The 23,684-nt window shown below is 35.0% G+C and overlaps 1 protein-coding gene across 1 annotated transcript; it reads left to right on the top strand.

The window, feature by feature from the left end:
* The first annotated feature begins 807 nt into the window (after positions 1-807).
* Positions 808-1,434, top strand: LOC130966175 (uric acid degradation bifunctional protein TTL-like). The gene is made up of 3 exons (XM_057890945.1): positions 808-966; positions 1,107-1,208; positions 1,354-1,434. Exons 1-3 carry the CDS (start codon positions 808-810, stop codon positions 1,432-1,434), a joined length of 342 nt encoding a protein of 113 aa, XP_057746928.1.
* The last annotated feature ends 22,250 nt before the right edge of the window (positions 1,435-23,684 follow it).

Raw genomic sequence — 23,684 nt, 5'->3', positions numbered from 1 at the left:
AATGTAGCTGTTGGTAGCGTTTCGTATTACGAAAAACTAGTGGACATCATTGAGTTAAATTACAACGGTCAATTCACAGTCGTCTTGTTTAGATGTATCTGGGCAAACACCACCTCTGCAGAGGCATAAAATAAGGTTTTATGGGGGCACACAGTGGTTAACTTCTCTCATTCAATTCATACCGGTGATCGGCAAGATGACGAACCGTACATTCTTGCATCCGAGACTCGCCTTGTATACTATGTGGAGGATGACGCTGATAAAGAATTGAGTGTGGTAGTCCATATGAACCCAAGGGACATGTTTGAAATGGGTGAAGACATAGGACAGTGTCAGTTCAAACTTTCTCCCCAACCGACTCTAACTGGGTTGGCTGAGTTTCACGTCGAAGGTTTGTCATTGAGACAGGATGACAATTTAGAGGAACCAACCACTGATGCCATCGATAATTGTGAAGAGGCTGCCTATGTATTGATATCTTTAGATACTAATTTAGGACACGTGCAATATTATTCTGTGCATAACACTGTTGAGGGTTATAAACTTGCATAATTATTAATTAGCAACTAGCATACAATAGATATTAGACCATGGAAACACTTGATGTATACTGCTCATTATTTATAATTAATCCACCTGGAGATTGTGATTTTATTATCATCTTTTGTGCTGAGGTTATGTAATTTGGTAGCATGTTACTAGATTATAATTGACGTTGTATTATGACTGACATGATCGAAGTTATCAGGGAAATTAGAAGAGATGGATCTCTTTCTTTGTGCCTCTAGCATCTTGTTTTGCAAGGCGATGATTGAGGCCTCCCCGTTCTCTTCACTGGAGCACGCAACATCATTCGCAAGAGAACTGTGGTTCAACACGTTGCCAATTCAGTCTTGGCTGGATACATTCTCAGCACACAGGCACATAGGTGATGCTATTACTATTGCGCATGGAGATATTAGGACGGTACATTGTCATATGTCTGCTCGTAAAAAGGCTGTTTGGCTATATTTCAACCTGCTATACTCAAGCCAGATGTTTTATTGTTTGTAATTAAAAGGCACTTTCGAAAAGGCCTAACATATTTGAAACCCTGAACATTGCAGGGATTGCTTCAATTCCCAACAAAGTACCGAAAGAAATTCGGCTTCGGGTTCGTCACTAGCACAAACCTGTTCCTTTCGCAACAAATACTAGAGGAGGTGCAGGTAAAGTTTGGATTTTTTGTGATTTGTTTAACCATATAGTTGGGTACAATTGTTTAACTCAATGGTGATATGGCTAGTTGCTGACCTTTATTTTGTGAAATGATGTACTGAATGGGTAAGTAAATAAATATATGCATGTTCCTAGAATCTTCCAATAAGCATGATTTGTACACCGAAATATGATGATGAATTTTCCAGATTATTAATTGTAGCAGTACTGTATTAGTGTGATAGTTTCTTGTTTCAGTTGGAACATTGTTAGTTCATCTTGTTAGTGCAATAAACGTGAATGAATATTATAAATACGTGGGATTCTAGATCTTCTTGATTGTATGTAATTGCTGACAGCCTGGTAGCTGACCTAGGAATAAGATATATACAATGGCTGTGCACCGATTTTAACCCCAACAGCTTTTTTAAGGAATGGATTTTACTTTCCCAACTAGCACCTATTATTGCTTTATTTGCATTGCACACTTTTTAATTTACATGTCCATTTGGTACTTTATTTTGCACAGTGTCGTTTGTTAATCTATTGAAAAGGCGGAGTATGGTATAGAATGCACTTGGCATCAAGCTTTAGTAAAGATACATGGTTCATTTTATAATTTACTTGCTGATGTAGAAGATATATTAGTAAACTTACATATTCTAAAATCAACAAGACATTTTTAATTTACTCACACATTTAAGATTAGCTTATTTATACTCTTCTAAAAAATCACCCCTTTTTATTATGTATGTATTGAGGTGCAATTCTTTGAATTTCTGTAGTGGAATTTCAAGGTAATGAATTCTTAAAATGTTATTGGAACACGCTTTCTTACTTGCATAAATGCCTATCTATATGAAATGTCCATTTGGAACACGCTTTCTTACTTTCCTTGTATGAATTGTTGCATGATAATTTTTTCCCTTCTCTTTTTTTTCTTGTTTTATGAATAATATGGTGTCTCTAAGATACTCCCTGTAACCTTTATTCTGTTTAGTACTTTGTATGCTTGAATGCCTTTGATATCTTTCTTGGAATTTATTTTGAAGATTGTTTTATCAATCTGATTCAAGATGGCTTCATACATTATTCCTTCTTGTTGTACCTTGTATTTTTTTTTATCTTATATTCCCCTTCCAGATTCCAGGTGTTGACCTTAGCCTGTTCATGTGTAGGTAGAATAGAACACATATACCTGATTTATATTTTTGTTTGGTCTGGCTGGTTCTGAAAATGATTGTGTCTGAATGGTACTTTAGTAGTTACTTAGATACCATGATTTCTATAGAGCATGTTCTTAAGTTGACATGTGAAGCTTTAAATGTTGCTGAAGTATCTAGAAAGTGCCTCTGGTTAGTGTTGTTGATGACTTCTAGCTACCAATTACTGCATCTTTTCTGTTGCACCCTCTTTAAATTTGTGCAGGCACGCTAACAGAATAGTCTGCAGGTTGAACTTGATATTGCGTCTCGGAAGGAATTCTACAGTTTTAATATAATTAATTATGTTCACAGAAATGATATATCAATTAAAACTTAAGCAATTCAAATTACATAAAACATTTTAATCACTTCAAAAGCATTATTATATTCTAGCTATTTCTTAATACATACATAGATAGCAGGTATAGTACTAATGTAACTAATGATCATCAGCTAATTTAACTATAAATACATATAGTTAGGCGAAGCATGCACGCAATGATTGAGGCTCACAAGTCTCAAATAATGATCAGAAAATATTGTGTGGTAATTACCTTATCATTTATTGGTATCTTTTATTAATTCTTTTTCTACATCTTGATAAATAATAAATTTCTGCTCCTTGTTTTTGTTTCAGATAGCTAAGGATCTAAGCCCTGCATATTTGTTGAGATAAGGGCATGGCTTCCATTGTGTCATATATTATTATTCTTTGGTTCATTCTTTTTTCCCTAATCTAATTTCTTTTTTATTTTTTCCCCTTGTTTTACAGGTCTAGGTACACTTATTTTTAAGTTACTCTTGGTTGCTCGGTATTATTTTATATCTGGTAATTATTGTATCTTTGACCTACCCTAAGTGTTTTTGGTATCCTTCTAATTATTATGTTTCTGTCTTGTGATTATTTTCTATTGTAGAAATTAGAACTTGCAATGAATGTCTACCATTGTTGTATTACAGTATTAGTTTTATTTAGTGACTGAGGTTGCATGTTGGTGGTCCTGTTATTTCTTTTAAAAATAAAAGATGAGTTTTATTCAGGACATGACAATGACAGATAACAACATAAGCACAACATCATCATGCAAACACTCATTTTCTTACTCACTTCTTTAAACTCATAATAGGGTCTATATATTTCTGATTACCTTGGAAGCAGCTTCAATTGGAATCAAGTACCAAGGACAAAGTACCAATCCATTTCAAGAATTACAACCTACTATTTTGCTTTTCCTCACAGCAATATTTTGCCATGCCATGACACCAATAACATCAAAACTTGGCTGCCAAATTGCCATTATCTTCCATGTTTCTGGGCTACTTGGCTGCGAGAACCCACTTTGGATCCTTGTTGCCCAATTTTGGTGGTGATATGTAATCATCAATGTGGTTCCATTATTAGTAGTTTTATTGCGCATTTGAAAGTTAGTTCTCTAACATGGCTTGTCACATTTTTTATTGTTTAGATTTGTAACATGATTTATTACTCTTCAAGAGAAATTTGTGTATCAATATTTTGAGTTTAATAAAATATCTCATTTTGTAGTAATTAATTTCAGTATATTTATATTATGCATAATAATAATAATTGTTGGCAAAATTAATTGAGATTCTAGAAAAAAAGATAGTTCGTTGCTTCTAAGAAAATGAGTATAATATAATTAAAAAAAGTCTTTAAGATTTTAGCGGCAATAGTAATGGCAACTAAAAGTAAATACTATTATAATTTTAGAATTATTTTTAGTGACCATATAAATTGCCGGTAAAATGGATTTTGGCGGCAATAGGAATGGCCGCTAAAAGTGAATAACATTGTAATTTTAGAATCATTTTTGGTAGCCATATAAATTGCCAAGAAAATGGCCTCTAAAAGTTATATACTTTTTGCGGCCATTAAAAAGGTCTTTACCGGCAAATGTTATAATTGTCGCTAAAACCTTTTAGCAACAAAGCATAAGACGGCTAATGTCTAATTGCCGGTAATTGTATTAACAGCTATTTTTATTGTCGCTAAAAACGAAATAAATGGCCGCTAAAAGTGATTTTTCTTGTAGTATCCTTGCCAAGATATTTTTAGCATTTGAATTTACTTAGTTAATTGTCTTAATTGCTCCTAGTTTAATTTCTTGTTTGTTTCTTTAACTTTTTGCTATTTAAATTCCCATTACTTGCAATCAAAACCCCAAACTCCCATAGCCAATAATATGCACTCAATTGTGATTCCAAGGGAGAACAATCCGGGATTAAAACTCCCAATGTTTGATTTGAATCGTGACATTTTAAACTAAACCTTAAAGAGTTTTAGATTTCGGTTTAGAACTACAATAAAATTGGGATTTTAAACTTGTGAATTTTTTAAACCGATATTTAGCCACTACAAAAATAATCACTTTTAGCGGCCATTTATTTTACTTTTAACGGCAATAAAAATAGCCGCTAATACATTTACCGACAATTAGATATTAGCCGTCTTATGCTTCGCCGCTAAAAGGTTTTAGTGACCATTATAACATTTGCCGGTAAAGACCATTTTAATGGCCGCAAAAAGTATATAACTTTTAGGGACAATTTTCTCGGCAATTTATATGGCCACTAAAAGTAGTTTTAAGATGGAAATATTGTTCACTTTTAGTTGCCATTACTATTGCCGCTAAAATCCTTTTTACCGGCAATTTATATGGCCACTAAAAAAATTCTAAAATTATACTATTATTCACTTTTAGCTGCCATTACTATTGCCGCTAAAATCTTAAAGTTATTTTTTTAATTATACTCATTTTATTAATTAGAACTAACAACATATATCTTTTCTATAATAATAATAATAATAATAATAATAATAATAATAATGATAATTTGCATTGGAATTTTGATCAAGAAAATTTGAAATAAATTTTCTATTAAAATGCTCCTTTTGACAAACTAAAATGTTAAAAGCGATATTTGTCAATACATAATAGAGGTTTGTTTGTCATTTCATTGACTTTGAATACATTTTGCAGAAAATAAAAAAAAGAAGCCAAAATATGCTCAATTCTTCTAGGCCAATGCTAGAAAAAGCCACCAACTATGAGTCCCACAGCAGTATAACACCATCTGCATAACAAATTGAAATTTAAGTTAAAGTTAATGTTCTAATGCCTGGTGAGAAAAGCTTGAATAAGAAGCATGTGCATTATGTGAGAACAGATTCCATTATATCTATTTATTACAAGTGCATAGATTCAGGTACCTCATCTGAATGGGAGAACAGAAAGCGACAACCTAGGAAACAAGGCATGTCTGCAAACCACGTGTTAAAAGATTATCGCAAAAATAAAATAGAAAGTTTCTCTAATAAGAGCCAGGCAAAATTTTTGATAATTTTAGACTTCTTTGTCTATATGCACAATGCACTAACTAGAGCGTGCTGGACTCAAATAAATATTATTTATGATAATTTTAATGAGCAGTTGGTATAATATTATGTATGGTATTAGTTAATTAGTGCTGGATTCAAATAATAATAGAAGATATAGTCTTTCAAGAAAATAACTATTAGCATCAAACCTGATTTCAAGTGCTAGATGGTGCTAACTCATGACCACTATTAGCATCAGGAAACTAATCAATGCAGTAATGTCAAATAAAAGAAAACATCTCACAAGAAAAAAATTTCAAATTTCAAAAATTACCTGCATAAAAAAATTTTCATTGAAATCTTGAGTCATAGATGAACCTGTTGAAACAAACTTACACAAAACTTGTCTCATAAAAGATAATTCAGCCAACATTTTATTTTGATTTTCTTTCATCAACTTCATTTCTTCTTCATGTTTCTCCTTTAGCACCTTTATTTCTTGTTGTAATTTTTGAGCAACCTCATTAGCAAATGCATCTGAAGCAAATTTACCATAACATGATTTATTACCCCACAATAAAGAAGGTGTTGGACCAAGTCCTAAACCCCGTACGTAATCACTTCTATCACTTCCCAATACTTGAGAATAAACATCTCCTTCCCAAGCAACACGATTATTAGATTCTTCATTAGATAGCTCGCCATTGTTCAACTTCTCTTTAATTAGTTCCTATATAGAAAGAACTAAATTTTACAATTGAGTGAAGCTAAAAAGGAGGATACATGTATGTTCCTATTTTAGAACTAAATGCATGATTTAGTTCCTTTATACTTTTTAATCACAACAAGAAGATACAAATTCATAAATTTTACCACTGCTTTTGCAGATTCCTCATCCAATGGTCTACGATCCTTACGTCTTTTATGAAATTTGAGAAAAATCTCAGCTCGTGAAGGTTTGATTCCATCTTTCACCTAACAAAATGACAAAGTCAAAAGAAAAGTGCAAATGTGCAAATGTTCAATCCATCAATGTTGCAGAAAATTAATCCAACCTAGCGATTAATTAACTTTTCAGTTGAAATTGAAAACGACAATTTAAGTATAGGAAAAATAAAGTCACGCGGAGACATGAATGATTTGCAGACATATGGTTCTAAAGTGTGTAATAATAATAATAATAATAATAATAATAATAATAATAATAATAATAATAATAATAAGTAGGAAAAAGGCAATCAGATTCATTACTAAAAAGATACAAAGGAAAAAATGTAACATGAATGATTTTCAGGCATAAAGTTCTAAAGAATGTAATAATAATAATAATAATAATAATAATAATAATAATAATAATAATAATAATAATAATAAGTAGGAAAAAGACAATCAGATTCATTACTAAAAAGATACAAGGAAAAAAATGTAACAAAGATATGCGTGTATGAATTGGACACCACGAGCATAATATATATTCTCCTCCACCTTGAATAATTTAATCTAATATAATATTATATAGTATTTTTTAGACCCACCAAGTTACAATAAAAACAGACCAATAGTATAATCCGAGTACCTGGTGCCCTGTCATCTCAATTCTTAAAGTCACACTCCCACACACAATAGAAACAAGAATTTCCCAACAGCCACCAAATATGACAACTCATCCTCTCTGTCTCTCTTCCTTGTTCTCATCCAATTTTTATAAATTATCATGATAACTTGCAGATTAGAGTTTATTTAGATGAAGATTAGATGCTAACTTACAGAAAAAAAGTCCTGCTCAGGCGTAGAAGTGGCTCTAGACCCCAGACAGCAAAACCAATGATACCAAGAGGAGGAATAAGTTGATGTACAAATTGTACAATGAATTTTCATGATATAGTGCACTGTGGCTTACATAAATTTGAAAATAAATTAATTAAAAATATAAGTATGTTTATAGAGATTGTGTTCTGTAACAAATAGGTGATAAAGGAAGAGATGTGTTGAATTCAGCACTAGATAAAACTCTTGTGGCGTTGCTGCTCTATATCAATCATCACAGAGTAACTGAAGAGTATAATATGCATCATGCAATGAAACAATGAGTAACTTAAGAACTCTTTTTTACATGAATACCTTTGATAAAAGTATGCCAATTAATTAAGCATCTGAAGACATCATTAATGTTATTAAAATTTTATATACCTAGATCATATTTTTGCCATTACCTATATTCAATTATTATTACAAAAAAGGCATTTTATTTATTCCCATTACGAAAGAAGAAAAATGAAACAAATATGGATACAATGATTAATGAAAGGGTAAAAGTTGCTTACAATTCTCAATGTAAGACCGGTGAAAAGCAGTATGGATAAGCAAAGAACAAGAGGAAGGTAGTCCAGGCAGCCCAAAAAGCTGTTATCGCAACCAAAGCAAGAAAGTGATTAGGATTTAGGATTGTGTTGGAGCAAATCAAGTACAAGAATATGTAGTTGGGGGCATAAATGTTTTTCTCTTACAATAGGCATACTTTTTTATCCTAAAATCACAAAATTGTCCACAAAATTACTATTAAAATTGTCCACAAAATTGTCCAAAATTCATAATATATAACTACCTCACAAATGAACTTACTATCAAAAGACAAATTTATTAAGGTATACAAGCCCAACAGATTTGATGGTATCCCTTGTGACCAAAGGGCTTCTTGCCAGAACCAAAAGGGATGGTGCACTATTACCACCACCTTCTAAAATTGAAACTAAGGTAATGCATCACAATTAAACTTATATTTATAATTTAAAATATGAGATGAAAAAGAATAGAGTATGAAACAATGAAATTACCAAATGCATGCATTTACCCAAGAAGTATCATGAGGAAAATATATTAAAGCACATATTTTCTTATTGCTTCATTTAAATATGCATTATATTATGGATTAGTTTTGTGATGAGTATAAACAAAAATGAACTAATTAATCAAGTATGCCATCTCTTCTTTATATTAAAGTAAGGAACATGTACAACAAGAAATTGTCGCTCTGCAGATGGATCATCATAGCAGGAGCTGCATGACCACAAATTATGGAAAAAAATAATTGCCTTGAAAATTTAGAAATCACCAAAGCTAAGCAACTCTATCTATGACCAAAACAGGTATGAAATTCTGAGAGGACAAATCGAGTTCATTCTCTCAAACTTCAAAGTCACAAAACCTTGACTAATCAAAATTAAGCTTAACAAGGACACACGATGTAACCTTTGAATCTTCAAATTCTAAAAATAGACAAGAAAGCAAAAAATCTTTTACCACAAAATAAAAAATCACCTGAACAATTTTTCCAAAACCTTCAAACGAAGTAGAAATAGAAAGCAATTTGAGACCTAATTAATAAATGAAGAGAAATTAACAAATAAAGAGAAATTATGAAATTATACTGAACTAATCAAGCAACTGAACACATTATCAATTTGAATAGTGAGATTAGAGAGAGTGAATTTTTACTTCAAATAAATGCGGAGACATAAATCAAATCATAAAACAAACCTGGATCTGAGTGGATCTGGCGCGGATTCGACCTAGATCTGAGGTAGAGCGTGTAGACAAGAAGACAGATGTGCGTGTAGAGCGATAGGCGGCGATGGCAAGGCCTGTGACGGCGATGGTGGGCGGTTGTCGGTCGAGAATGTTGAGATGGAGTGGGTTTTCAAGGAGTGATTATCTGAGTCAAGGTTCAGTGGGATATCTGAGACAAGATTCTCTCTTCCTTGCATAGGTGTGCAATTTAAGAAATTAAAAAAATATCATAATAAAATTTTTAGTGGTAATTAATTAATGGCTGGTATTAATTTATAAAAATTAAAATTAAAAGTAAAAATAAATAATAATTTAGTGGCAATAATAATAATTGCCACTAAAATTTGTTTTTAAAATTTTTTTATGTATTTTTTAGCGGCAATAAAAATAATTACCATTATAATATATAGTAATAATGGTAAATACATAATTACCGCAAAAAGATAACTTAAATGAAGAAATTAGTGGCTATTATGTTATTGCCACTAAAAATTTGTCGCTAAAACATATTTTTCTTGTAGTGAGCGTCTATCACTTGTCTAAGCCTCTCTTTTTCATGAACCCAGCGATAACAACAATGACTTCCCTTGCCGCTGCACCTGATGAAGTCTAATTTCTTATGATTGATTATGTATATTTTAAGGGATTCTATTAAGCTTCTCTATGCATTTTGTGCTTAATTGACTATATTTGTGATTCTTGTTCTTAATTGCGATTATTGACAAAATAGTATGTTTCTTATCTATAATTCTAATTTGCTTGGATTTTAAATCATCCAATCCACTTGGTACTTTGACAAATTCATTAGGTTGAATTATGGTCAACTAGAAGCATGGAGTTTAGCCAACTTAAGGTCGTGTAGGGGACTTCCAACGATGCAAGTGAAGCCTTGCGTACATGAGGTTGTGCTGCATATACGGCAGATTGCCGCGAACACGACAATGCCATCTCGTTTTTGGTTTAAGTGGCACATGAGCTCGCATTTTGGGCCCAAAAAGGCTCCAAATATCATATATTATATGCATTTAAGGATGAAATGTAAAGGTGAATAAAAAAAGAAGAGCTTAGTTTTAGTATATTTTAGTTGGGTTTTGTAAAAAGAGAAGCTCTCATCTTTCTCTAGAATTATGGTTAAATTAGTTAGTTTAGGTTAGTTTTATTTTAATTTATTTTAATTCTTGCAAGCGTCAAGCTTAAAATTCATCTTCTTCTAGTTCTCTTTGTATTACATTTTCACTTTCATGCTTTCTTTTATTTTGTTATTGTGAATACTTATGAATGTTTGACTTTAAATATTTAATTTAAGTATGATGAATAACGTTCCTTATAGGTTTTTATTTATTTATGCTTCTTGATGTTAATGTTATGTTTATTGTAAATTTGATGATGATTAAAAGTAGATTTTAGTTAGTTGCAAGTTTATATTTTATGATGCGCACCAAATATTTGACAAATTATTTGAATTAGTTATGGAGTAGATTTTAGTGATATATCCTATGATGTAGGGGATTTGAAAACTCCCTGGGTTCTTTATTTTCTGGGAAAGTTTCTTTTGTATGACGGCACTACATTCCTCAGTTAGGACTACAGTCTCCTTTTCACCCCAGTTTCTTTTTCTTGTCATGAGCTCCTTCAAGAACTTTGCGTAGAGTGGCATTTGCTCCAATGCTTCAGCAAATGGTATGTTGATTTGGAGTTTTTTGAAGATTTCTGAAAATATGGAGAACTGGCTGCCCTTCCCATCCTTTCTTAGCCTTTGTGGGTATGGTGCCTTTGGTATGTATGGCTTCAAGATTGGCTTTGGTGAAGACGGGCTAGGGGCCTCTTCTTTTTTCCTATTTTCAGGCTTTTCTGCAGCTTCTTCTTCGTGGTTTTCCTGGTTTTGGGTGGCTTCTTCTATCATTTTTCCACTTCTAAGTGTGATGGCTTTGCATTCCCCTCTTAGGTTGGCCATGGTGTCACTTGAAAATGTGTGTGTAGGCATTGGGATTTGCTTGGATAAGAACCCCACTTGTGCTTCCAGCTTTGAGATTGTTGCACCTTGGTTCTTCAAATTTGACCTGTATTCTTCTTGGTTGGCATCTATCTTCTTTTCAACTTGTGCTTGCCTTTCCAAGAGGATGGAAATGGCTCCTGTGAGCTGTGATGATAGCTGTGCTATTGCGACCTTTACTCTCTCAAAGTTACCCTTGATTTCACATGGTTGTGAGGTTGGGGTTAGTGTGTCTTGATGGTGGTGTATTTGCTGGTTGGAAAGATATGATATGTGAGGTAGATTATGGTAAAGTCTGTTGTTATTTGACTGATGGTTGGAGTTGTGATTCTGGTATTGATTAGCTTGGTATGGTTTGTTGTGCTCTTGGTTGTGATTTTGTTGGTTCTCCCACCCAAAATTTGGGTGGTTCTTCCATCATGGGTTATATGTCTTAGAGTTAGGGTCATATGGTGGTCAAGAGGGGTTATGCACATAGTTTTCTTGCTCACATTCAACTTCTGGTTCATTTTCTTCTTGGGGTGGTGCTTGAGCTTGGACAACTGCAACTTGATTGTTTTCCATTTTCTTGGTTAAGGCTGCCAATTGTGCTGCAATTGCCTTGTTTTGTGCCAATAGGGCATCCATAGAATTGAGTTCCAGCACCCCCTTCTTTTGGCCTCTTTTTGAAGCATAGAAGAAGTCATTCTCAGCTATAGTTTCAATGACATCTATGGCTTCCTCAATGGTCTTCTTCTTGTTGAGTGAACCCCCTGTAGAGTGGTCCACAGCCTTCTTCGATTCATAGTTTAATCCTTATAGAAAATGTGGAGCTGCACCCACTCATTAAATATATCCGGTGGGCATTTCCTTGTTAGATCTTTGAACCTCTCCCAGGCCTCATTGAGTGTTTCACCATCTAGCTGTCTGAAGGTTTGTACCTCAACTCTTAGCCTGTTGATCCTCTGTGGAGGGTAAAATCTCGCTAGAAACTTGTTCACAACATCCTCCCATGTGGTTAGGCTCTCCTTGGGGAATGATTCTAACCACTTAGTTGCCTTATCTCTGAGTGAGAAAGGGAACAGAAGTAGTTTGTAGATGTCAGGGTGTACACCATTGGACTTTATAATATCACATATCCTCAAGAATATGTTGAGATAATGATTTGGATCTTCTTGAGCACCTCCTCCATATGAGCAGTTATTCTGGACTAGTATGATGAGTTGAGATTTCAACTCAAAGTTGTTGGCATGGATTGTTGGCTTGAGGATGCTATTGCCACAGTTTCCTGGATTTAGGTTGATATAGGAGCCTAAGACTCTCTTCTCTTGCCCAACTTAATTTCCAGCTCCTCCTCCAACATCTTTGTGTACTTCGTCTTCCATGGTGGTTGTTAGATCTTCTTCTACTAGTTCTTCTCCAACTATACCCTTGCCTCTAGCCTCCCTCCTTAATCTAAGGAAGGTTCTCTCAGGCTCACTATCAAAAGAGGATGAAGTGTCTCCTCTTCTACCTGTCATACAGCCAACACACAGCAAGAAAAGAGCAAGTGAAGAAATCTCCTTAGTTAAAATTAGTTATTAGCTTGAGTGATGCAATTAATCAAACATTTAGAAGAGTGAAAGTATAAACAATAAATAGCTAAAGAATCTCAGAAAGACAAGAAAGAAAAACAGAGATTAGAAAGGAACTTAAAGGTTACACTACAAAATGAATAAAGAAAAATAAAAAAATGCTTAATCTAGCTCTCCAATTGGTTTAATCATTGTCAAATTCAAACCAATCCCCGGCAACAATGCCATAAAACTTGATGGGCTGAATTCACTACCCTTCCCTAATAATATTGATGAATTCGCTCTTGGCAAGCGCACCAAATTATCGTCAAGTATTAACCCACAGTGGAGTGGGATCGTATCCACAGAGATTAGTAGATTTGAGCAATTTTAATCAATTGGTGAATTAGTCAAGCTCAACAGAATAAGTTGTGTGTGTAGAATTATAAATGGCAGAAACATAAATGGCAAAAGAAATAAAAGAAAGCAATAAAATGCAGAAATGGAAATAACAAGAATGTAAAGGGGAATGGGATTTTGCAGAATGTAAGTAAAGCTATAAAAGAATGGGAGAGATAAGAATGTGGAAATTCATTGAGATCAAGAGATATTGTCTCTTTGGATTAATTCCAGCTCATATCATCTTCGATCATGCAACTCATTGATCTCTTGGCAATCATGATTGATTGAACCCCAATCCCTTGGTGACTCAAACTTTCAGATCTTGATCAATAGCCAATTCCTTGGTCTAATTGCTCATGAAGAGAGATATGCTTGGTCCCTGATTATACCAAACATCATCATAGGTCCAGGTAGAGGGAGGATTGTATGTCACCATATCCAAACACCAAAACCCAGATTCTACTCAAGTGTGAGAAGGGATTTCTAGCATGGTTTCATGTTTCCTTTTCCAAGGTTCCCATGAAACCCATTTTGCATTTAATCTCTTTTCCAAGTTAATTGAACACTAAGCATGAAAATTGAAATTCCTTCCAGCAAATCAAAGAGAAGATGAAGAGAAGAAGAAATTCACTATCATTAATCCATCAAGTACAATAGAACTCCCTCTCTCAATGAGAGGAAATTTAGCAACTCATAGCTCAGAGAGGAAGTACAAAAGATGAAAGAGATGAAGTGTGAAAACTAAAAGTGAAATCCCCAAAAACTAGACTCTGTGACTTGCTAACCCCCTTTTCCAATACTTTCAAGGGTATTTATACTACTCCTAGATCTAGAAAATAAAAAAAATTACAAAAGTGAAAAGAAAATTACAATTTGGAGGGAAAAGAAACTCAACAAACGTGATCTTCCAGCTGGCGTGTGACTGGCGCTTCTCTGGCGTATCACCCTCCTTCTGTTTCTGATTTGGCGTGCCACGCCTCTCTATTCAAGTGGCACGCCGTCCTCTATTTCACCCTTGGCGTGCCACACCTTCGAGCCTAAGTGGCACGCCCAGGACATTTTAAAGGGCAAAGTAGCCTGGCGTGCCATGCCTTTGAACCAAAGTGGCACGCCCAGGACATTTTAAAGGGCAAAGCAACCTGGCGTGCCACGCCTTCGAACCAAAGTGGCATGCCCAAGGTCACTTCCCTTATCTCTATGCTTCTGGAGATTTGTACCAGCGTGGCTCGCCTAGGGTCTGGCGTGCCACGCCCTTCTTAAAGCTTCACCCCCTTGCCGGCATGCCACGCCTCGCCATCCAAGTGGCACGCCTAAGTTCATTGCCTCCTCTTCTTCCTCTCTGGAAAATACTACCAGCGTGCCACGCCATGAGACTGGCGTGTCATGCCCTTCATTTGCTTCATCTTCTTGCTGGCATGCCACGCCTCATATCCCAAGTGGAACGCCTGAGTTCACTGGCCCTTTAATTCCTCTTCTGGAAAACACTACCAGCGTGTCACACCATGAGACTGGCGTGTCATGCCCGTCATTTTCCATGGTCCTAGGTGTTGGCGTGCCACGCCTGCATGTTCAAGTGGAACGCCAAAGTGAGATAATTAAGTTGGCGTGCCACGCCTTCGATACCAAGTGGCACGCCAAGCTTTATTTGGCCTCCTTAGGTGCTGGCGTGCCACACCTTGTTGCTCAAGTGGCACACCTTAGTGGGACTTCTTGAGCTGGCGTGCCACGCCTTCGATACCAAGTGGCACACCCAGCTTTTGCATTGTCTCCTTGTTCACTGGCGTGCCACGCCTTGTTGCTCAAGTGGCACGCCCATTCAATTGTGGGTCTTATAGGCTTGGCGTGCCACGCCTTGGTCCTCAAGTGGCATGCTCAAGTGAACTCTGGGGCTGGCGTGCCACGCCTTCGACACAAAGTGGCACGCCATAGTGATGGCTCTTCTAGTAACGAGTTCGCGTGCCACGCTCCGCTCCTGGCGTGCCATGCCCCTTTGATGGTCTTCAATTTTGCTCTCTGGAATGTTGTACCAGCGTGCCACGCCCAGCTTCTGGCATGCAACGCCAATACACTTTTGTGGCATTTGTTCCAAGTGAAACGCCTGCTTCACACGCCCCACTTGTTTTGTTGTTTTCTTTCCCATTTTTGATGTCTTCTCCACCTGAAATCCAACACAAACTCATTTCAAAGCAATGTACTATGATATTCATTAATTAAGGCATGAATTGCAATGATCAAATGAGATTATGCCTCTTCTATGGTTTTTTTTATGCAAGAAAAAGGGTAGATGATGTAAGTCATCACTGCTACTGTTATTTTTTATTTTGAACTTGTTAATTGTTATTGATTTTAATTTATTGGTTCTATTATTTTTGTTCTTAATTTTAATTTTTTTATCTTCACTACTATTCTAATGGCTGCTATTCACTTGGTTAGGAAGTTGTGTTGTTTTGTTCTGTTTCTTTCTGCTTATGTTTATTGAAAGATACTCTCATCAACTTAAGTATATTTGCTAGATGTATTTACTATCAAGATAAATAATACTTCTAGCCATTGAAAAAATTCATCCATTCCTTTATTCTGGAATGTGTTAAATTTGTTGATTTGGGACTCAATATTTTAGTTGGATCATGTAACACCTTAATATTCAAATCCTTATGCTCGAGTCATAAGTCAATGATATTACGAAAGTACGACTCTCAGGTGGATTTTTAAAACATAAATATAAGTAATTTCAAAAGGAGTATTAAACGAGAAGCCTAAAAAGAGTAAAAATAAAATAAAATAAAATCGCGAAGTCGTATCGCTCACTCATCGACAACTAAAAAGTAAAGCGTGAAGTCAAAAGCGATATAAGGATAAAGGCATAAAGGAGATAAGAGAAGGACATCATATAGATATATATAACATAAGTAAATAGCCACTAGTCGCGACCCGTGAAGTTTAAGCCAGCTAGGGTACAGTATGAAAGTAGTTGACAACAGAATCTCCTAATCTCTCCCAAAAGAAACATAAGAGCCTTTATAGGAAAGTTCAAAAGAGTTCAATACATAATATAAGCTTTTCAAAATAAAGGTGGAGAGATTCTAAGAAAAGTATAAAGTAGAGAATATAAAGATCTTTGCCATCTCTCAAATGAACCAGAGCTCACTTCTGAGCACCTGGACCTGTATCTGGAAAACAAGAGATATATACGGAATGAGAACCCCCGACACATGGGCTCCCAGTACGGTAAAAGTGCCAAATAAATACAATGCATTGCAACAAAAACTCACTAAGCATCCTAAACTTCCTTTCACCAAATATTCACCCTATGTTCTCACTAATCCATAAACAGGCAACTATCATAAGGGAATGTTAAGTCTAATTCATATCTCTTTCATGTTCCTTAACTTTCTAACTCTCCAACGAATCAGAATCAAAATCATAAACAAAGCCATCACCAGTTATTTTGTCTCAACAATTCTATACCGTTACCTCATATCCTCACCTGGAGCAAGTGAAATCACTTCACTACGTCTACCCAAGGAGCTCAAATTACCTCATTCAATAATCACCATCATTATTCAATTACACAATTAACTCATCTCATCAAGAACAGCACTCAGCGTCCACCGATACCAGCATGAGGGACCTCTCAGTTGTACAAACACAAGCAATACAGGCAAGCAACACACAATTAAAGTACAAGTAGGACAAGTAGCACATAATCAGGTAACATAGTATATATGATATGGTAATCCAAAACAAGTAAGCAAACCCAAACAATTCAAACATATGCAAATGATGTATGCCTGCCCTATGACTGATGATATCATCTGTCAGTTATATAACCAACCCGACAAGTCCTGGTAGCTAACCATTGGACTGTCCCTCTGTCGTGCATCCCCAAATCTAGTTATTCTCAATTATAAACATGATCATAATCATAATCATACAACACCCACACTGGTGTTTATCCATACAACACCCACACTAGTGTTAATCCACGGGGGCGAGCTCATCCAGAACTTTTACAATGTCCGGCCACAGTTATCACATAGGGTCAGCAGAGTATCGAGTCTCAACCTGGAGCACGTGGTGGCTAGTCACTGCTTTCATCCATGAAAACTCGTATCTCAGATAATCATTTCACATTCATTCATAACATTACATAATCATTCATTATGACCATATCGTCATTTATACATCACATGATTACACATTTCATACATCACTCATCATAACCCGGGGTAAGTGGGGCGAAATCACAACCCTTGCGTCCACTCAGGGAGCCTCTATACTAACTAACCTAGAACAAGTGGGGCGTAACCACAACCTTTGCATCTACCTAGGAGGTACATTCTCATATGCCCAGGAGGAACCAAGGAGGGGATCCTAACCTCCCACCATCTCGCTGGAGGCGATTTTACAATACCAGAAAGAACAAGGAAAGGGATCTTCACCTTCCTCCATTTCTCTGGGGTCACACTTTCGAGAAAAAGAGCTCAAGATAAAGCAATCATTCAAAGTCATATTTTCATTTCCAGCCATAAATCAATAATTATCATAGCCATCCAGCTCATAACATAACACATAACCAGGCAATAAACATTATTAAATACAGCCCTTCGGGCCACGGCATACACTGCACTTCCATCATCAGCCTCAACAACTCAAACAATCATCATTACTCATCATTCATCATTGATTCTCACTTTACTTCATCCACAAGTTATCACATGTCCTAACTTCTTCCCATCACTAGGCATACTATAAGTATTTAGGACATAAAAGGTGAGAATGGAAACTTAGAGGTTTGAAATTTGGCTTGAGAACTCAAAATCAACTTTGGGGTGAAAACGGGGTCACGCGTGCACTTCGCCCACACGCTCGCGTGGAAAGCAGAAATGTTACGGTGACACGTACGCGTCGCTCATGCTTATCCATGGATGGGAGAAAAGTAAAAAGGAACCTGCGCGTCAGTCACACGTACGCGTGGGTACGTTTTTGTACCCCTCGCACAAAATCAGCACAATACCCGCACAACTCTCAGGAACTTTCACTGGGCATTTGAATCAGTACATCGATGCGTACGCGTCGACCAGGCGCACTCGTGGGGGAGTGAAAATTTGAAAGTAATGCGTGCGCGTCAGCCACGCGTATGCGTGGGAGTACAATCTACCCAAAATTTTACCAAGTTAAAAAGTTGCAGAATTTCATTTTTAAACATCAAACTTCCACCACACATAACTTCTTCTACAAAATTCTATTTTTAACTATTTCTAAACCAGTGGAAAGATCTTTGAATGAACTTTCATAAAAATCTATTTTTGAAGAATTCCGAACTCCATGGACCGAGTTATGAACCGCCAAAGTTGGTCAAAAATCAGTTTTTACCCAAACATAGAAATCACCAATTTTTCCACTATTTCCAAGCCAAATTCATTTTCACTCATCCAAATGACCACAACTCAACCACATTCACATAATTACACTCAACCAAAATCAAGCCTACCTCATCTATACAATTTCACCCAAAACTATCAATTCCACACCTCAATTCCTCACACCTTATTATTCAATAACCAAACCAATTATTTACACATTCAATGTCTAAAATCCATCCAATCTCTTATATCATCACACAATAAACACATCAACTTACCTTACTTACCTCTTTCCGGCCTTCGGCCTCCGGCCCAAATTCACAATTTAAATTCATATTTCAGAAACCAATACTCATTATCTAATTCATCATATTTTCAACACACCAAACATACAAATTCATTCAATTCTCAATCCAATCATTAATTTACATTATATATCAACTATGCATATTAGCACCAACCATTCACACAATCCAAACTTAATCCTAGGGGCATCTAGCCTAGGAATTCTCATCATACCACACGGTCCTTAAATGAAACTTAAACCGTACCTCTTGTAGCGAAAATAATTGAGCTTCTTCTTGAGAGTCTCCACCAACCCTTATCTCCAAGCCTCACCAAAGCTCCTCAAGTAACACCAACCTCCCAATTGTGCACCAAAATCACCAAATACACTAACATAACCAATTTCACATATATACATTAACCTAGGGTTCATAAAAATGATATATCACAAGGGTTGGAGGGTTCTTTAATTACCTTAACCCATGAAAGTTTGTGATGAATATCACTAATGGATCATACTAGAGCACCCCTAAGCAACCAAAATCATAAGATTTCCTCAAAACCCAAATCATATTCAAATTTAAAGAGAAAAATGAAAACTGGGAAGATTACAATGAGTTACTCACCAAAAACTTAGATAGAATTGTAGAGGATAAGAAGAGCAACGCGTGGCCACAAATGGCTCGTCAATCGGAGTTCCAGATCAAAAGTTATGGTGATTTGAAGATGGAGCTAGGATTCTCTTCTCTCTTCTCCAAAGCTGCGCCCCAAACCCTTTCCTTTAGGGTAAATGAGCTGAAATACTCATAACTAATGTTTATATATGTTGGGTCTTGGGTCCACTTGGGCCCACTTCACTTATTTTTGTCCGTTGGCCTAATTTTGGGCCAAAACCTTCAAGATTCGAGCTTTAAATTGCGTTTTAAATATTTCTACCTATCCTAATCATAAATCCTAATTTCTTAGGCTTATTCACTTATAATTAATTTTCTCAGCTGTAGTACCAGACAGATCTCAGCCGGTACTGTCGGTCAAAATTTCAGTGTGCGTTTTTATGCAAAAAACTATATTTTCCGACTTAAAAAAAAAACACTAAATCCAAATATCATATTTAAATTACCAAATTCTAATTGCTAATTTTTTAACCATATTTGCTCCTATTTAATTTATTATTTAATTAATTATGATTTGACCGGGTTTTATAGATCCGAAGCTGGAGTTTGATCGTGAAAGTATACCCTCTAGGACTTCTTCCAAATGCTAGTGTAGTAGTTGATGTTTCTCAGAGAATGTCATTTTTATCTAGTTTAGAATTTCTATGTTTTGGGCCCTCTCCTCAAGCATAAACAATATTGCACTGTTTGCTGCATCATCTTCTTCAGGTATTATAGTTATTCATACTAAGAATTGATAAGGTGAACTGTACTGCAATCAGCCCATTGCCTTCCTGTTATTCTCCATCTTTGTATGTTTATATTCCTATTTGTTATGCTTAATATCCCTTTAAATTAGTTAACAGAAAATTAGTGATTGCATGCTACACTTGTGTAGAAGCATTGTTATACACTATATATTTCATTTGTTTCATTCTTCAATCTTTTTGGTTGTCAATAATTCCATTTTCCATTGTTGATTGACCTCTTCATCTTACTTGTCTTTGATAACTACGGGAACTTGCCTTTATTTGTTCTTCGAGTAATTTCAATTGCTTTTCTTTTTAAAAATTTTTTTTGTGTAAATAGTGGTGATTAAAGCCTTATGGATTGATACAAATTAATTTGGATTCATAAAAAGAGTGATTTCTTTGCTTTGTTCAAACAGAGGCAAATAAGGTAGGTGAATGAGCAAGCACGACTTAAACCTTAGGCCTGTAAAATAGAAGTAGCAGCCAAAAAGGCCTCTCCTTGCAGCACCTTTTGGATTGAATGATGATGAAGAGAATGATGTCAAGAGAGAAATCGCTCTCCAAACTAGCAAGAAAAAGACTCTTAAGGACATAAGTTGATGCTTCTCAGTATAATAGAACATGTGAATTACATGCTTATTATATTTTCTAGTTTATTTGTTTAAGTAAATATAATCTCACATCCTTGTATGTGTATGGGTGTTGTTTGTTAAACTTAAAGGTTGAGGAGTCACAAAAGAAAGCCTTGGAAGATGATTCAATTGTATTTGATTATAATGGAGTATATGACAAAATGAAAGAAAAAGTCGCCCGCCCATTGATACAAGATTACGAAGAGAGAAGAGTATGGTAATTATTTTCAGAATGACGTGATTTTTGTTCTATTAAATCATTTTTGTGGGCTAATTTTCAGCATGTAGAATTTCAAAACTTCATGCAACATAATCTTTTGCCAAATTTTACTTCTCAAATACCCTTTGTTTTGTGGCTTGAATTATGACAGAGAACATTGAAGATAGACACATTTGCACAAGAAAAGTCCAATTTATAAAGATATAACATAACCTAATATATATATATATATATAGTAGCATATGAACCTCTATATTTAAGATTAATAAATATAGTTTGTTTCCCTTCCATATGGTATTGATAGTTTAATTGTCACAATGACACGCAGCCCTTTTTTAAAGCAGAGTTGATTCGTAATCAGTACTTTGTTTTAATACATAAAGTTGCTTCTTGTTTTATGGTTAAAATTAATTTTTTGTGTTATAATTTTTTTAGTTATTATTATTATTATTATTGTTGTTGTTGTTGTTGTTATTACTTTTGTTTGTCAACAAAAAAAGAATTCAGTTTGATGCCAACTGACATTGCTAATTATCATCCTGCAAATTTTGTGATTGGTGCACGAAATTGTGATCTCAATGGCGCCAACAACTTGGTACGCACAATTGTAATATCACTCTTTTTCACAACTTCGCACAACTAACCAGCAAGTGCACTGGGTCGTCCAAGTAATAAACCTTACCCGATTGATGACTTGAAGCAAGCTATGGTCATCTTGTAAATCTCAGTCAGGCAGATTCAAATGGTTATGGAGTTTTGATAATTAAAATATAAATAAAACATAAAATAAAGATAGAGATACTTATGTATATCATTGGTGGGAATTTCAGATAAGTGTATGGAGATGCTTTATCCCTCTCGAATCTCTGCTTTCCTACTGCCTTCATCCAATCCTTCATACTCCTTTCCATGGCAAGCTGTATGTAGGGTGTCACCGTTGTCAATGGCTACTTCCCATCCTCTCAGTGAAAAAGGTCCTCTACGGTTTCCTGTATGGCTAATTAGTTGTTGGTTCTCGATCATATAGGAATAGGATTTACTATCCTTTTGCGTCTGTCACCACACCCTACAGTCGCGAGTTTGAAGCTCGTCACAGTCATCCCATCCCAGATCATACTCGGAATACCACAGACAAGGTTTAGACTTTCCGGATCTCAAGAATGCTGCCAATGGATTCTAGCTTATACCACGAAGACTTTGATCTCACAGAATGGAAGGCTCTGTTGTCAAGAGAGGCAACCATGTGTCGTGGACCAGGAATCCAAGAGATACACACTCTAGCTTTCGCAGGTAGAACAGAAGTGTTTGTCAGGCACGCGTTCATAAGTGAAAATGGTGATAAGTGTCACGGATCATCACATTCATCAGGTTGAAGTGCGAATGAATATCTTAGAATAAGAATAAGCATGAATTGAATAGAAAACAGTAGTAATTGTATTAATACTCGAGGAATAGCAGAGCTCCACACCCTTAATCTATGGTGTGTAGAAACTCCACCGTTGAAAATACATAAGTGATGAAGGTCCACACCCTCAATTGATTACTTGACTAACAAGAAACTAAAAGATGTGATTCTAGAATTTAAAGATTGAACCTTTCTTAACAAGAAAGTAACAAACTTCAAATTTTTGAATCAATCACATTAATTGTTAGTAAAGTTTTCGAAAATTATGAAATAAAATTAAGAAAAAGATTTTGAAAATCAATTTTTAAAAATTTTCGAAAATAATAAAAAATGAAAAAAATTTGATTTTTGAAAAAGATTTTGAAAAGATAGGATTTTTAAAATTGAAATCTTGACTTGACTAACAAGAAACAACTTATTTTGAAAATTTTTTTGACTAAGTCAACCCAAAATTTTGAAATTTATGAGAAAAATAAGGAGAAGATATTTTTTTTGAATTTTTAATGATGAGAGAGAAAAACCACAAAATGACTCAACACATAAAAATTTTGGATTAAAACAAATGATGCATGCAAGAACACTTTGAATGTCAAGATGAACACCAAGAACACTTTGAAGATCATGATGAACATCAAGAACTTATTTTTGAAAAACTTTTAAGAAAACAAAAACATGCAAGACACCAAACTTAGAAAATTTTCATGTTTAGACACTAATAATTCAAAAATGCATATGAAAAACAACAAAAGACACAAAACAAGAAAATATGAAGATCAAACAAAAAGACTTGTCAAGAACAACTTGAAGATCATGAAGAATGCAATGCATGAATTTTTTTGTTCGAAAATTTTTAGAAAATTAAAGATATGCAATTGACACCAAACTTAAAATTTGACTCAAGACTCAAACAAGAAACACAAAATATTTTTTATTTTTATGAAAATTTTTTTGGATTTTTTTTCAAAAATTATTTTGGAAAAACAAAAAAGAAGAAAAAATTTTTTGAAAACTTTTTGAAAATAAAATAAGAAGAAAATTACCTAATCTTAGCAATAAGATGAACCGTCAGTTGTCCAAACTCGAACAATCCCCGGCAACGGCGCCAAAAACTTGGTGCACGAAATTGTGATCTCAA

This window comes from Arachis stenosperma, chromosome 3 (assembly GCF_014773155.1).
Source record: "Arachis stenosperma cultivar V10309 chromosome 3, arast.V10309.gnm1.PFL2, whole genome shotgun sequence".
NCBI classification, from domain to species: domain Eukaryota; kingdom Viridiplantae; phylum Streptophyta; class Magnoliopsida; order Fabales; family Fabaceae; genus Arachis; species Arachis stenosperma.
The sequence above is the reverse complement of the archived record's forward strand: the minus strand, read 5'-3'. Positions and strand labels throughout refer to the sequence as shown.